The sequence below is a fragment of the Nannobrachium achirus genome (genome assembly GCF_963921795.1).
Source record: "Nannobrachium achirus genome assembly, chromosome: 21".
Taxonomy (NCBI): domain Eukaryota; kingdom Metazoa; phylum Chordata; class Actinopteri; order Myctophiformes; family Myctophidae; genus Nannobrachium; species Nannobrachium achirus.
Window position 1 is genome coordinate 21,200,953 of NC_137828.1, and position 16,079 is coordinate 21,217,031.

The 16,079-nt window shown below is 40.7% G+C and overlaps 1 protein-coding gene across 1 annotated transcript in view; it reads left to right on the forward strand.

The window, feature by feature from the left end:
- Positions 1 to 797: 797 nt before the first annotated feature.
- dap (death-associated protein) overlaps positions 798 to 16,079 on the forward strand; it is a 50,156-nt gene continuing 34,874 nt past the window's right edge. Inside the window, exons 1-2 of the mRNA XM_080752402.1 lie at positions 798 to 991; positions 5,193 to 5,301. Of these exons, the coding sequence (XP_080608528.1) occupies positions 937 to 991; positions 5,193 to 5,301 (164 nt within the window). The 5' untranslated portion in view covers positions 798 to 936. The remainder of the gene's footprint in view (positions 992 to 5,192; positions 5,302 to 16,079) is intronic.

Below are 16,079 nucleotides of genomic sequence, written 5' to 3' on the forward strand. Positions count from 1 at the left end.
CTGCCATAGCGACCCCACTTCAAGATGCGCTGTGATTGGCCGGCAGTTGTATAACCCTCGCTGTGATTGGCCGGTAGTGTGATGACGCAATTTTGGCGCGAGATCCGGTCCACGGCAAGGATCTCAGTTTACATACAGAGAAGGCTTTACAGGCTGAAATTCACGGCGCGGATCTTCTAAAACTTTTGTGATTTAATAGTTCGGAGAATTTTAAGATTTGTTTTATAAAAAAAGTTACATACTACAACTTTAAGTAAAACCTGTGAATAAGGCAGGCTACTTCTTTCATCACCACAATGTCAACTAGTCAACATGGGTCCCTGGAGGTTGGAACAGTCCTACCTGAGAGCTCTGTCTGGGCATAATTTCTTTTAAATATTCTTACATTTTATATAATATGTTATTTTATATTTACATTATTTCATAACTGGGGTGGGGGGGTTGATAGCCAGTCATTTTAAGGCATTACATTGACTTCAGACCATTTTCCAAATCATAGCCTAAGCCTAGCCTATATTCTTTACCTCTTCACATTTTTTGAAGACAAATGTTTTGAAATAATAACAAATTTGAAAAACAAAATGTAGGAAACAAAAAGCAAATGGACCCATAACAATCTGTCTGCGACCCACAAATGGGTCCCTAATAATCCGATGTTTGGGAAACAGTGGTCTATTTGGACCGGATGGTGGTCCGCGGACCCGACGTTGAAAACCCAGCGACGTCAGACGCCGACGTCCCCACGCACCGGCGCCGCGACGTCATGACGCATCCATTCCAAACAACAGTCAGGAAAAAGCCACGTTGACGTTGAGAGGCGAGCAGACTGATCACTTCTTCTATCCCACTGCGATTTATATCAATACCTTCTATACAAGCCATCAAACCCTCTAAACACATCGATCTATTGACTGATAGGTTCCTGTGTGAGCAGACATGTCATCACCGCCCAAAGACAAGCTGGAGATCAAGGGAGGACACGCACCTGCAGGTATAGAAACTAAGAAACATTATGTTTGGTGTCTAGCAAACCTTCATAAACGTGGCCTGTAAATGTTTGATTTCTGTCATTGATTATACCGTGACAAAGCACGATGAAAGCCTTGCATGAATAATACTAATACATAATCTACCTCTATTTGTGTGACTTGTGACAGGTAATGTTTGATTGCATGATGATTGCTTGACATATTTGCATTGCAGCAGGTGGTTTAACGTAGCCGCAAATTGCAGCAACACTAGTCTAGATTTTTTTTTAAATCGGTTGAATCAAGGGTTGAAATAGCCTACCTCCCATAGGCAGCCAAAGCCAATGCATCCAAACAGGTTTTTTGCTATCTGATTGTATTAAACGACGTCAAACTCAACAATATTGGGGCTGTATGGAAAGCTTGAATTATCCTCTTCCTATCTGCAAAGTGTTTATTTCATAAAAATCCACCGTAAACATGTTATGAGTTACTATCTGTCAATAAATCCGAACAGACATGTTTTTTATTCTGTGTTGAACTTCGGAAGCGCTCGTCTTCTATAACACAGCGTCCCGCCGCTTCCTGCATTATGTGACATTTAGAACCAGCTGGTACACCGGACCACTCGAGTGACTTCCCACAAGCGCTTCCAAACTCCAGCACTCAGAAAAACTAATCACCTGAACCGAATTTCTTGATAGAAAGTAGCTCATAACATGCCTACGCTGGGTTTTTATGAAACAAACAATTTGCAGATAGAAAGAGGATACTTAAAGCTTTCCATAGAGCCGCAATATTGGCGAGTTTGACGTCGTTTAATACAATCAGATAGTTTTCATTCATTGGCTGCCTATGGGAGGTATTGCAACCCTAGATTCAACTGATTAAAAAAAAAAAAAGTAATGTTGCAATTTGCGGCTAGGTTTAAGGTAGATATTGGCCTGTGTTTTTCCACCTGTCTTTAACCTTTTATTTTAACCAGTAGCTGTAGGATAAAAAGATACATTGATTGAGAGTCGACAAAGTCTCTTTTTGCAAGTTTGCCAAGAGGCAGAAATGTTACACAGATAGACACCAGTGTTTCTCAAACGGGACCGCCTGGCTGTGGACCACCATCTGAAAGATACGTAATGCCAGGGGACCCTAATACAACATTTGTTGTTAAAATGTTTCAACAAGACATTAAACATTTTTTTTTGTTAAATAACAGATCTATAAGCTCAATGTTGTGAGCTTGTAGATAAGATGAGCTATTTTCAAATAGCTGACATACTTTATATAAGGTTAAAGTGGTTAGACAGATTTTTATGCTATAATTTTAATTCATTTAACTGGGGACCCCCTGGAACCCCCTCAAGGACTCCTGGGGGTCCCAGAACCCCACTTTGAGAACCACTGATTCATGAACGCATACTCACTCCCTACTAGCTTCCACCGTGGTCTGAAGTCTCACCTCTTCAGACTCCGCCTTAGACCATAGCACTTGCTTACCCTCGATGACCATACATGACAATTTATATTGCATTTTTTAATGCTTTTTGATTTTTATAGAGGTTTTATATGCATTTGATGTATTGATATTGATGTATTACCTGGCTTATTGTAAATCGCACTGGATTAAGAGCATCTGCTAAATGCCTAAATTGTAAATGTTACGCACATTCACATAAAAATAGGATATTTACAGGAGAAAACTATTAAAAGGTCAAAACCTCCACGACCACTGAAGGCACACCTTATGACGTGTTGACACCAGTCAAGCCAAATGCATGTGGTCATGATGATTGGCCAGTAGCCACCTGGCCATGCATGCTAACTTGTGTGATGATCTTTGGATCTGAGAAATACACATTGTGAGGACCATTTCCCTGTTCCTCACAAGAGAAAGGATTGTTTTATGGTTTAAAATAAAACGTTTTAGAGTTAGGCTTACAATTTAGGAAAAATACCAGTGATGTTAAGGGTTTATTATTGGAGTTTTGCCTGATATATACGTGGTGGCCACATGCCCATAGTAGGTCAGTGGCATTGTGGTCCGGCACTGTCCGCCCTGGGACTCATGGTCGGGGTTCGATCCCTGTGCCCGGGTCATACCAAAGCATTAAGCATTAAGGGCTGGATTGGGGGTCCCTGCGAAATACTAACATCATGTTCAGTGGGTGTACTTGCTGCCTCACGCTACAGAAACAGGAGATAGGGGCATGGGCCTCATGGCTCGGCCATGCTTATTTTTACATGCCCATGTACTAAAAATAGCCAATCTTGAGTTTGTTAGATTGTCTGTTTTCAGCTTTATGCTTTACACTTCGGGTTGAAAATGGCAAAAAGAACAGAGGCCCTGGATGAAAACTGCTGATGTTCTCACAAGTATAGCAATACAAACCTGTGTGTGAGATGTTGCGACAGAACATGGATCGCAGCATGTTTGCGGTCACACAGTTCCTTGTAGCAGGACACCTAATGTCAGCGTTATAAATGTCCAAATCTGTTTGCACTTCATCCGTCATTGTGGTCGACTGGTCGTACTACCAGGCCTCGCACGCCTCTGTGCTGCAGCATTATAATTTAAATGTCTAAAATGTTTGCACACTAGCTATCAGGTGGTTCTAACCAGCAGGCCTACACGTCGTCTCTCTGTGTTGCAGGTTGTCTACATGTGCTTGATAACAGATAAGGTGTACGTGGACATAGGCCAGCACCGTGAGATAATCACTACTGAGATATGAACCCTATGATCCATTCTGTCAGGGCATGTACTGCACTTACCTTACCTCATTTACGTCCGTGATTCCTCAAACGTTTTCATGCGTTTTTGAGGACCTCCAAAATGATAGTTATTTGGCCAAGGGCCCCTGTGCCCTGTCTAAAATTATTTTGTGCCAGGGACCCCCAGAAGCGAAGAGCAGGTGTTTAAAAATGTTCGCTTGAAAACCAAAAAGTATTCAAAACTCGTACAAAATGTTAAAGATTTTTCAAAACTACATTAGCAGAGCTACGTGAGCTTGTAGATATGCCAAAGTATAAAAATATGGTTATGGTGGTTAAAATGATTGATGTTCTATTAATTAATAATGCTGGGGAGTGGGACCTCCTGGAACCCCCCACAAGAAACCCTGGGGGTCCCCAGACCCCACTTTGATAACCACCGACACAGATAGACATGATTCAAAATGAATGCCGCACAGCTCGTAGCCACGATACAAAGATTTGACAATAAAGCCGATTGTGTTGCAACGTGACACGTCGGCTCATATTATCAGCTGTTTTCATTGAACTTTTGCCCTCAGGTCTAGGATGCCATGCTGACCCACTGAGCAGTTTGTCAACTATTGCGCTTTTGTTTTGTGAGCTCTGTTCTCCCAGCTCTCTAAGAAAGTGTGCATGCGGGTGTGTAGGGATGCAAATTATCGATGAAATCTTTTATCAGTAGATCAGTAGATGATTCACCTAATCAATCAATCAATCGTTTGATTTTCCTGAGAACCTGAATTTACTATTACTAGTACCAAGAAACCGCGTAGTTAGAGTAGCCTCTGAGATAGACGATGCTGAAGCATTTTGTCCTGAGTATTTGTGCCTAAAATTGTATGTTGTAGCTTTGCCCTGTGCCCTATTGTTTACATAACAAAACAATAGAGTATGCATATTTTACCCATTATTAACCTCTACCAGCCGTTATCAGCCACTGGCTATTAACTGCCATTTTGAATATGCCGTCTTTGGGATTTCCCCGCCAGAAGTCTCCATAGACTTCCATGTAATTTATAGTGCACAGATCATGCACGCCCATGCACAGATCATGCACCATGTTTGTGCAGGCTGTTCACAGCTTTCAAACAAAAAACGAAAAAATCCGATTGGAAATCCGTTCAGGCATTCTTGAGATAGCAGCCATTATGTTTTACATGTTATGTAAACAAAGATGGCTGCCCTGTATGAAAGATGGGGTTGTATGGGGGTGGAACATGCAAAATCGCGATTGAAATCATGTTTACTAGATTTAATGGGGTCCAAAACATTTTTTTCAAAAGATTTTTTTTCTTCAATTTTGTGTGTGTGTGTGTGTGTGTGTGTGTGTGTGTGTGTGTGTGTGTGTGTGTGTGTGTGTGTGTGTGTGTGTGTGTGTGTGTGTGTGTGTGTGTGTGTGTGTGTGTGTGTGTGTGTGTGTGTGTGTGTGTGTGTGTGTGTGTGTGTGTGTGTGTGTGTGTGTGTGTGTTGTAGTGAAGGCAGGAGGCATGAGGATAGTGCAGAAACACCAGCCAGCAGCCCCAGAACCCCCCCCACCCGCCAAAGAGGAAAACGATGACGAAGAATACGAGCAAAGCAGCAGGTACACAAACACACACACACTTTAACCTATTAAGACCTCAGGCCGATTCTCCAAATGCCTTCTAAATCAGTAGATCCCAAACCTTTTCGAAATTCTAAATTATTCAAAATTTTTCACACTTTCAACGTTTTTTTCAAAGATAGCACATGTATGAGCGTTCCCAGTTTTAATGGGTTAACCCTAAAGCCGTTCTATAACTTCACAACACGATGCGCCACGAGCTTGTAGGTGGGCTGTTTTTGGAGCATGACAGCAGGCATCCATGACTAAGGCATAACTCAAACCCTAACCCTTAAACCTAACTTGTAACTGTGATTCCCCAACCTCTATCTGAGGACAAAGAATGTTATCCTCACAATTTTCCGTTTCTCCAATTCTGCTACACTTGTGAGGAGTGAGGACATTTGGCCCTCACAAGTAAGTATACACACACACACACACACACACACACACACACACACACACACACACACACACACACACACACAGAAGTGACAGTAAACCTTGTTGTGTAATGTGTGCTGCTGCTGCAGAACGACAGCTTGTGTTTTGTTTACACGTGGACAGTTCAGATCAAGACCACCTCTGAAATCTAGCAGCCCACCTTCATCTGTCACCGAGTTGGGCAAGGCAAGCCAGGGACACGTTTATTTGTAGAGCACGTTTTCAACAGCAGTGCAATTCAATGTGCTTTACATAAAGCAAGCAAACGAAACACGTTCTAGCTGGCCAAGTTTTTACTCCAAATTACACAATCGGTCATTGTCAATTTACCTGATCCAGAAGAAAAAAAGTACGTAAATTTCAATGAAAGGCAGTGGCAAACAGGAAGGTTTTGGGCTGTGATTTAAAATCGCAGACCTTCCGTTTTCTGGGAATTTGTTCTAGATTTATGTAGTGCAAAACGAATTGCTGCTGATGTGAAAACACACACACACACACACACACACACACACACACACACACACACACACACACACGAAGAATGTTGTAGTGTCACTGTCATTCCACAGCAATTGTCATGTGATGTCTGCCATGCTGATTATTCGAGATTTAATCGGCAGTTGCCATGGAAACCCACTTTTTAAGTTGTTTGGGAGCTCCAGGGAAAAAAGTAATCGGAGTAAATGTAATCCGAGTAAGTCCTGTTTATTTTCCCGATCGTATTTTCTTTCACTCAGGACAGAACACTAACAATCACGGGCATCAGTGCTTTTGTAACGGCCGGTAGAGAAGGCCGCCTTTTAAACATGAACGTGATTTAAAACTTATTTCAGGAGATAAATGCACTTTTGTGCAAAAGCATAACACTGCTCTCTACGAGGGAACGGATTTCGCGGTCACGTGATACCCCGTTGCATTTCGGGAATTGGATTGTTTCTCTTCACAGGTGGGTGCCTCGACCCAGCGACGCGTTGAACGCGTCGAGGGCATACAGACGCCCGTTGTGGACCTCCTATGTCATGAGTTAATTGTCTAAACAACATAATTACTGTAATTGCAGCATGAACTCTAAACAACCCCTGCTATAATCAGCCATGTTTCTTCAGTGGTGGAAAGCAACTAAGTACTGTACAATTTAATTTGTATTTTACTTGAGTGCGTCTATTCTTTTTATAATTTTTTTCTGTCTCTGAGATGTAGTGGAAAATGTACTACTTTTTATTCCACTACAATCATTTGACAGCTTTAGTTACTACAGATTTAGAGTATTATTACCAAACCACATTTTATTCTTTGGCTATTTGAAAAATAGCCGATCTACAAGTTCCAACACACAGCATAGCGCTGCATTGTGAGCTTGTAGATCTGTTTTCAAAAAGGTTTGACACATTTTGACAAATCTTAGTACTCTGATACTTTAAATTATATTTTGATGTCGAACCTGGTCATGCAGGCCTTTTACTTCTAACATAATATTAGGGTTTAGTTCGGGTGAAGTGAGATAAGATAAGTAACATTTATTTTTGTGCCTTAGCTTTTTTTGTGCCTTAGCTTGCGCCTTGCTCCACTCCAGAGTGATAGCGTCACCTCCTCCTCACACACGTGTTAACACAACAAGCCGACAACAACAAGAGCAAGCATGAAGCCATCAGAATGGTCGCCGATAATAAAAAAAAAAAAGAAAAGGCAGCGTGCTGTCACATATAAAGCCACCAATGTCTGAGTAACATCATCACCCTTGCAACTATGCGATGCGGTCACACATTTCTGTGTCAAGCCCCCAACACCAATGTCGATGTAACATCCATACATGCTGTTGCTGTCCTCCACACGCTAGACACAAGCTTGTTCTTCATCAGGAAACAAACAGCGAACATTGGATTTTCCAAAACAGACCCTGTCACTCATCGATCCCGTTTTAAAGAGGAAAGAAGAGCTTAAAACCAACTTGCTAGGGTGACGTGGTGTTGATGATGACAGGTTTATATCCGATCTGCAAACTCAAAACTAGTCGCGCCCGCCTAGTTGTCTGACTGTGAGCTTTCGGTTGATGAGTGGAACGCTTAAATCAGCCGTCTTTACACAGACACACTGCAGTGCAATTATTAATATTTACTTTACAATCTATTACATTTGCATGTTAACACTTTGGGAGTTAATCTGTTCTAGCCTAGGGCTCGTGAGTCGTGAGGCTGCTGTTGCAGCCGCGACGCGTTACATTACAGACGTGATTATGTCAATCGTACCGTATTGCAAAAAAAAAACATTTCTTATAGAAAACATTTGTATCATTCTTCTTCCTCGTTTTATTGTTATTGTGCAAATAGGGAGCTTTATTATGGGAAAAACACTGATGTGTTTTCCCTTTTTAATTGGGTAAAATAGCTAATTTTTTACACATTTCGGTTAACAACGGTTATACCAATAAGCTTTTGCTTTTGCTCCCGAGACCAACTCCCCCCTCCGTCGCCGTCGCCGAAGCTTCGAAGTTTGTTCGATTTTTGGCTTATGAGCTTCGATTTTAATAAATGCAATCGAAAGTCCTATCGAAGGTACTATCAGAATATACATATAGAGCTGAAATCACTTATTTAACACTACGTTCACTTACTGCACATTTTTAGTGAAAAATAACTTCCGCAGTCCGCACACCCAGATGAGTTACTTTAAGGGCGACAAACAGTAGATGAGATCAGTGATAAAAGATATATACACGCTGCCACTTGCACGTTCAAGAGATGTTATTTAATATGAAGCAACGTTCCAGTAGCGTGGCATGGCTGAGGAAGGTCCACAAGACTGAAACCTTGCTTTATAAAAAAAATATATATATTCAATCATCCAAAAAAAAAGAAAAAAAAAAATTATATATATATATATATATATATATATATATGTATATATATATATATATACACACTGCATGGCAACAACAACCCCAAAAGGGGTTCCCATCTTGAAAGGTATTACAAAATGGGGTTCCAGCCTCCACGTCTAAATAACCTCTCTTGAACGTGCAAGAGGTAGTGCGTCTTTTATCATTGAGCTCACAGCTTTTAAAAAAAATCGATATAATAATAAGAAAGAAAGAATACTTTCTTGTTGAAGTCATTCTGTAGGTGGTGTGTCTCAATCAAGAATATCATTATAGGTGTTATTTTACTCTAAAAGAAGGGGCCCCCTGAGTTCTAATCATGCAGGTGGATAGTTCCTGTGTGTGTGTGTGTGTGTGTGTGTGTGTGTGTGTGTGTGTGTGTGTGTGTGTGTGTGTGTGTGTGTGTGTGTGTGTGTGTGTGTGTGTGTGTGTGTGTGTGTGTGTGTGTGTGTGTGTGTGTGTGTGTGTGTGTGTGTGTGTGTGTGTGTGTGTGTGTGTGTGTGTGTGTGTGTGTGTGTGTGTGTGTGCTCGTGTGTTCCTCCTCTAGGATGGCTTGTTGTTGAGGCCTATTATATTATCTATATTTTTAAATTCTGTATAGTATCAAATGACTGTAAAAGCCATTTAGTTTCTACTTGATCCCCTACTCTATTCTTTGGATCAACATTGATATAACATCAAAGAAGGCAAAGCAGGAAAGGTGAAGGTAGGCAGATAATGAGTTCAAAAAGCACTCACAAGGTTGGCCTAGTTTTCCAGGGTCAGAGAGAGAGAGTATACAATCACCTTAAAGACTACTGTATGTGCCGACTGATCTCAGTACATACAAACAGATCAACTACATTTAAATACATTTGAAAAATGTGCAGCCAATTGTCTCAAAGAGTTTATTTACAGTATATACAGTGTACGTATGCACTTGTTAACACAGTTAAGGGATAGTTGTATAGTCCTGTGCCAAACAAGGTATAGGTACCAATTGAGTGGGCAAAACCATACCTATATTAAGCAATTCAACATTGCTTATAGGGTCAATACAAGTAAATGACTATATGATTCTCTCTCTCTCTCTCTCTCTCTCTCTCTCTCTCTCTCTCTCTCTCTCTCTCTCAGTTCTAGACTGCCATACTGTATTCTAGACGGCCATACTGTAAAACACATTGTCATACAGTATATCATACAAAATCATATACTTTGGTGTACCACAAATTGCCCACTCAAAGCCACTTCTTATTGTTTTGTAAGCTAGTATTACAAGTTGTAAATGTAACACAACTCTGTTGATACATTTCGTTATTCCCTTTTAATTGTACATACATTATTTTGTTTTGGTAGTTTTGTTCCACCTTTGCTTTGGCAATGCAAGCATGTTTTCTCTTGCCTATAAGCCCTTTTGAATTGGAGAGACAGGGAGGGAAAGAGAGCAATATGTTGTCTCCTGTTTATTGGTGTTGCACTGTTGCCAGGGGTGTGGCTGTGATCCCAGCTCCAGAGAATACAGTTGTGCTCGAACGGTCCATTTAGTGTAGCAACTGTTCCTTTGACTTTTAACTTGTGAACTATGCTCAAAACTGTACTTTTAGGAACATTCAGTGCCTTTGCAATTGTTTTATATGTATTTATATTTTTTAAGCTCTTGAAAGGACAATAGGTCAAACTCTTGTGCACTGATTAAGTAATTTATGTTTATTTTAGATTAACCCATTTAGGCCTGGGCATATTGAATGCTTTAACTGTTGAAAAATAGCAGATATACAAGCTCACAGCGCGGCACCGAGTGCCGCGCTGCGAGCTTGTAGATCTGCTATTTTTGAAAAAGTCGTGAAAATGTGTGCAAATCTTTGAATATATGTATTTTCAAAGGGAACGTTTGTAACTCAAATTTTGCTTCTGGGTGGTCCCTGGAACTAGATATTTTGAGATGGGGGTCCATGGCCAAATAAATATCATTTTGGGGGTCCTTCACATGAAAAGGTTTGAGAACCACTGACATAGTAGACTCTCAAGAACAGACTAACTGAGCTCCAGTTAAGTGAAAAGGACCTTTTCTTTGACGATGGCTAGCCAGATTGCTGACATAGAAACATAGTTTTTTTCCAAAAATCTTAGAAAGATTCAAAAGACACTTATAGAATCGGCCATTGGGTCAAAATTCTAATTTTCACGATTTTTCAAAAATAGCAGATCTACAAGCTCGCAGCGCGGCACTCGGTGCCGCGCTGTGAGCTTGTATATCTGCTATTTTTTTTTATTTTTAAAGCATAAAATATTGCGTCATAATGTGTTCAGTAGGGATGCGAAGATATACCGGTACGGATCGTAATCGCGATACAAACGTGCGCGACACGAGTGAATCGGTTCATTCAGGGTGGATCGGTACAATTGACGTCTGGAATCGTGATGTATCGTATCGTGAGTGTCTGGATCGGTACATTCCACGGTTGGATCGTTTTTTACATAATAGTATATCATTCTATCCTGTGTTTCCGAGGCGCATTGAATGCCCCATCAGCCCTCCCCCCAAAAAGCACTTGTAGCGACTCTACAGACATGCGTCTTCTACAGCAGCACTGAGCTGAGCGCAGTGAACAGCCGACCCGACCGAATGCAGATACAGACAGACAGCACTCGTGAGCCCACTGGTTAAACATGCAAGATTAGTACCACGTTTAGCTTTATAACATCCCTGTCCAATGTTCGCTGATGTGATCCGTTGTTGTGTCACTGGACTGGAGCACGCTGTGTGATATTATGATCCACATTCCACACCCGTTTGTTCTTCTTGTCGAGTCTGCAACGGAATTGATTTAAACAAAGCAGAAGCTTCCACGCTTTAACTACACACACGTATGAACTACAACAACGATACTGGGCGTGCAGCTAGCGATTAAAACAAAGTATTTGACACTGTTTCACAACTTGTTACTGTAGCACTCTTCTGCTGCTGCTGTTCCCTCTCTATTGGTTCCCTCTGCAAAGAGAGGCTGGAGCCTGATTTATACTTGGCAGCTCGACGGTGTCGCGCACGCACCTAAATAGCAGACCTACAAGCTCACAACGCGATGCGTTGTGACTCAAATATCTACGTTTAAAACATTTTGGCTAGAAATGGCAAAATCCTAGATTATATTCATACAATATAATAATAATACAGGTCAAGGACCCTTAATTGAGAAGAGAGAGATCAAGCAGGGAACCCCACTGTAGGCTATTTTAGACTACTGTAGGCTATTATATAAAACTGTTGCAGATTAAAACTTGTCAGAGACTTGTTTGACAGCACTATATCATCAGTGACATTAATACATTACTATGTTGTGTTTATTTGTTCACACATTATCTTTTCTATTAATATGATGGATTTATGTTATTCATTATAATCCATCAATTATTATCTCTTAAACCCTCAATAAGTGTTAATGTATTGGCTAATGTTCCCCTATAGGGTTGCTACTTGCTAGGGTTCAATTGGTTACTGTAAAAACTAACTATTAATATTTGGCTGCCTCACATAACTCTGAGGACCCTAGGGGTCCCTGACCACCTGTTGAGGATGTAATGATATATAATAATGATATAATGATATAGTATTAATCAAACAATTCTACCAGCCAGCAAGGAGTGTTCTCCCAGATTTCAATAAGTTGGATTGTTAGACAGAGCCTAGTACTACAGTGAATCAATAAATTGTTTGGAAATTAATGCATTTAATTTTTAGTAATTTTTTTTGGGGGGGGGGGGGGGGGGGAAATGTACATGGGCTTTAATATAAATCCTTTGCATTGTGTTGAATCGCACCGAATCGTGAATCATATCGCATCGTAAGGACCAGGGGTGTATCGCAAAGTATCGTGAATCATATCGCATCGTATCGGGGTCAGGGGTGAATCGTGATGTATCGTATCGGCAAGATTTCAATGTATCGCAATTATATCGTATCGCTGGTAGTGTATCGTGATGCGTATCGTATCGCCTCAGTGGTCGAGATTCGCATCCCTAGTGTTCAGGCCTAAATGGGTTAAAGTGATATGGTAACAGGGTTGAAATTACAGTAACAGGATTGAATACTTTTCAATCCTGTTACTGTAATTTCAACCCTGAATAGCCAGCATTACTTGTGATCATAGATTATTGTTAGTATGACAAATACATGCTCAAGACCAAAGAATTTGTATTTTATTAACTATTAATAACAAATATTATTTGAATAACTTTTAATGTTACACATACAGTAAGGATGGTTGGTAGACAATCAAGCAATGAATGTTCCTAAAAGTAGGGTTTTGAGGATAGTTCACAAGTTCAAAGTTAATTGAACAGTGGCTACACTAATAAATCTAAATTTCAGAGGGGTCCGCATCAGTCTGCCGACGGACAAAAAGCCGAACTTGTTCTTTGTTCTTTTTGTCGGCTAGCAACACAATGCTTTGGTCCTTACCAACGCAATGCTTTGGTCCTTACCGTGAGCTGATTATTGAAGCTGTAGGTGGTCGCCGTTGTTTACGGCGTTTGCGTGGATTTATTCAATGTAATCCAATGCAGATGGCCAACTTTAAAGCCCCCTTTCTCTGAATCTATGCTTTTCTAAATAATAATAAAAATAAATAAAACTCAAGACTTCTGAACATTATGTTTTTACCTGTGGGTGGATGTGGGGTTTGTGACTCATGAGAGCAGTGCCAGGGTGTTTCCAACTATATAATCTATCTTATCCTATAGTTGCATGCTGTTGCTGGGCTCAGTGCTTGACACTCAACACTAGAGAGTCAGAGAGAGAGAGTGATAAGATGAGAACCGGAAGTGGAGCTGCAGCCCAGAGCCAAACGCAGAATAGTTGCATGCATAGAGCCAATTATTAATATTCCCTCTGTGTTTCACATCAGGTTTTCTCAAGTTTGATTGGCTCCCACGAAGTTTCCTCCAGCGGAAACGTCAGCAACCCACTGGCAACATGGGTAGCTGCCCTCCCAATTTAGCCCTTACCCGCTGAAAGACGGACCGAAAAGGTTGGATCGGAAATTAGTCATTCTCTACTTTAATGGGCTCCCACTAAGTTTACAAGAGGAGTTCAGTTGGAGAGGTTGAATTTAATTGAGATGAGTTAGAATACACCTTTATGGACACATTGGAAAGACATTATTTTGCAAAAAAAAAACGTTGGCATCATAATAATTGGTAAAAGATTGATAAGGCATTCATTTGCAGGTACATGATCACTTTGAGGACAGTTTCATTGTGATCTCTCAAAACATGTGTGTAATGTAACAGTGCAGTCTCACCTCATGCTGACTTTATTTAAATTACATTTCAAATATTTGAAGATAAATGAAATACTTTTTTGAGAGTAGTTATTTTCAATGCATGACATACTTTGTTGTGACAATAGCTGATCTACAATCTCGCAAATTTTCAATAGCAACTCGTGAACTTGTAGGTTGTCTTTTTCTGCTAGTTTGGGCCCCCCTTCGTGAGCCAATGGGTATTGTAAAGGGCTGGCTTCATTAAATACAAAATAAATAAGAAAGATTTGTGTGGTGGATGGGCCTCAGTCTGTTGTTCAATTTGCGCGAGAGAGACAGGCCGCCACGCGGTTGCAACCCATTTTGTAGCTGCAGAGGTGGAGATGTGTATACCGCTATGGGTTTGGAAATCCTGTAGCTGAAATGAAGGGATTAAGCTGAACCCAAGAGAGATTGATTAGGGAAAGAAACACCCATCTTGTTATATACTTCAGTAGTCCAGGCTGCTCAGGTATACCTCTTGCCATCTGGACAGCATACTGTAGATTGTGCTTAAATAGGCTGTCCTCCAGTATCTTTTTTTTAAAAAGTAAACAGCAGAGGAATACTGTATAAGGAAATCGCTCTCTGGCTGCTGGACCTATAGAGCTGTTTTAACTGACTCAGATTGATTTAAATATGAATACACTGTATTGGCTAATATGTCATGACTAACACCCAACACCTTATTTGTTATGTTAAATAGCTACCAATCTGGCTAGCCATCGTCAAGGAAAGGTTAGGTCGCTTGCTACTACTCTGTCTCGAGAGAATGAATAGCTACTGATTAAGCCTAACATCAGCCATAAGCATGCATGTTGCCAACATTATCATCACGGACTTCGACTCATGCCATTATAATGATTAGTGTTATTGACCTGGGCGGCATGTGAGCTTCATCAAGTCTTGTCATATGGACTGAGAAAATAAGTGTATGACCCATTTTATACCAACACATTCTACAGTATGTGTTTATCATGAAGCACCAAGGAATAGGCTACTTCATCTAATATAAGCCAACTTTTATCACTGGACTGGACAGTTATGTGTACCGCAACAAAAGGTAAGAACGACAACAAATAGCAGCACTTAATGAATATACCTACAAGTGAATTTAATGCCCAAACGGTGTGTTAATGTATTTATTTGATCTGTGAGTGTGATGATGGTGTGTTTAAACAGCCTATAGAGCGACAAATGAGGTAGGCTATACTCTACATTAAACAACAACCAGAATAAACTGCTTCAAATGTTGGCTAGGTCTACATGTTTCTTATCGTGCCGATTGCTTATAAATCTATAACATTTGATATCTCTGGTGTGAAATGGTCGCGATTCCTGAAAAGTTTTAGCTAGATACATTGTGCAAGATGGAGACAAGGGTGTCGTTGCACCAAATTCTGGGCCCTGGGTACAAGGATTCACTGCGGGCTCACATGAATGTTCTTCATCGGGGGATTTAAAAAATAGCAGATCTACAAGCTCGCAGCGCGAGTGCCGCGCTGTGAGCTTGTATATCTGCTATTTTTCAATAGCTAAAGTCTAAAATAATTAAGGCCCTTCCACCTTGGGCCCTAGTAACTCAGTCCCACTCCCCCCCTTGTGACGCCCCTGCCCATAGCCTCCACTGCAGCTACCCAAGCCAGAGATGAAACACTTCGCGTTTTAGACTACCCCTGTTCATTCAGCCTACATTAGGCTATACCCAGTAGCTATTTAACATAACAAATATTATATATAGGTATTTTTAGTCATGTGTATTCATATTTAAATCGATCTGAGTCAGTGTAAACGCCTGGTTAAAGGTCCAGCAGTCAGCGCGATTTCCTCATTCCTCTCTGCTGCGTTTTATTCCTTTGTTGTATTGTTTTAAAGGTTTAAAGGTCTACATATTTTTCCAATGCATATCCAGGCCTTTTTGACGGATTGGAAGATATTTCGAAGCTCTGGGTCCAAAACGAAATTAATATTTAATGTGTAAAAATCCGCGGTATTTACATTCAAAGTGAATGGGCCCATTAGATGCGGCTGTGATTCTAGACGGAGGTTTGACAGTGTTTGGAGGGACGGAGTTGCGATTCATCCATTATTAGGCCCGTTGAGAACTCACTCCTCACTGTAACCATGTCCGTCTCTGCTTACTGTGACTGTCTGTCTCTCTCCTCTTCACTCTATGATAG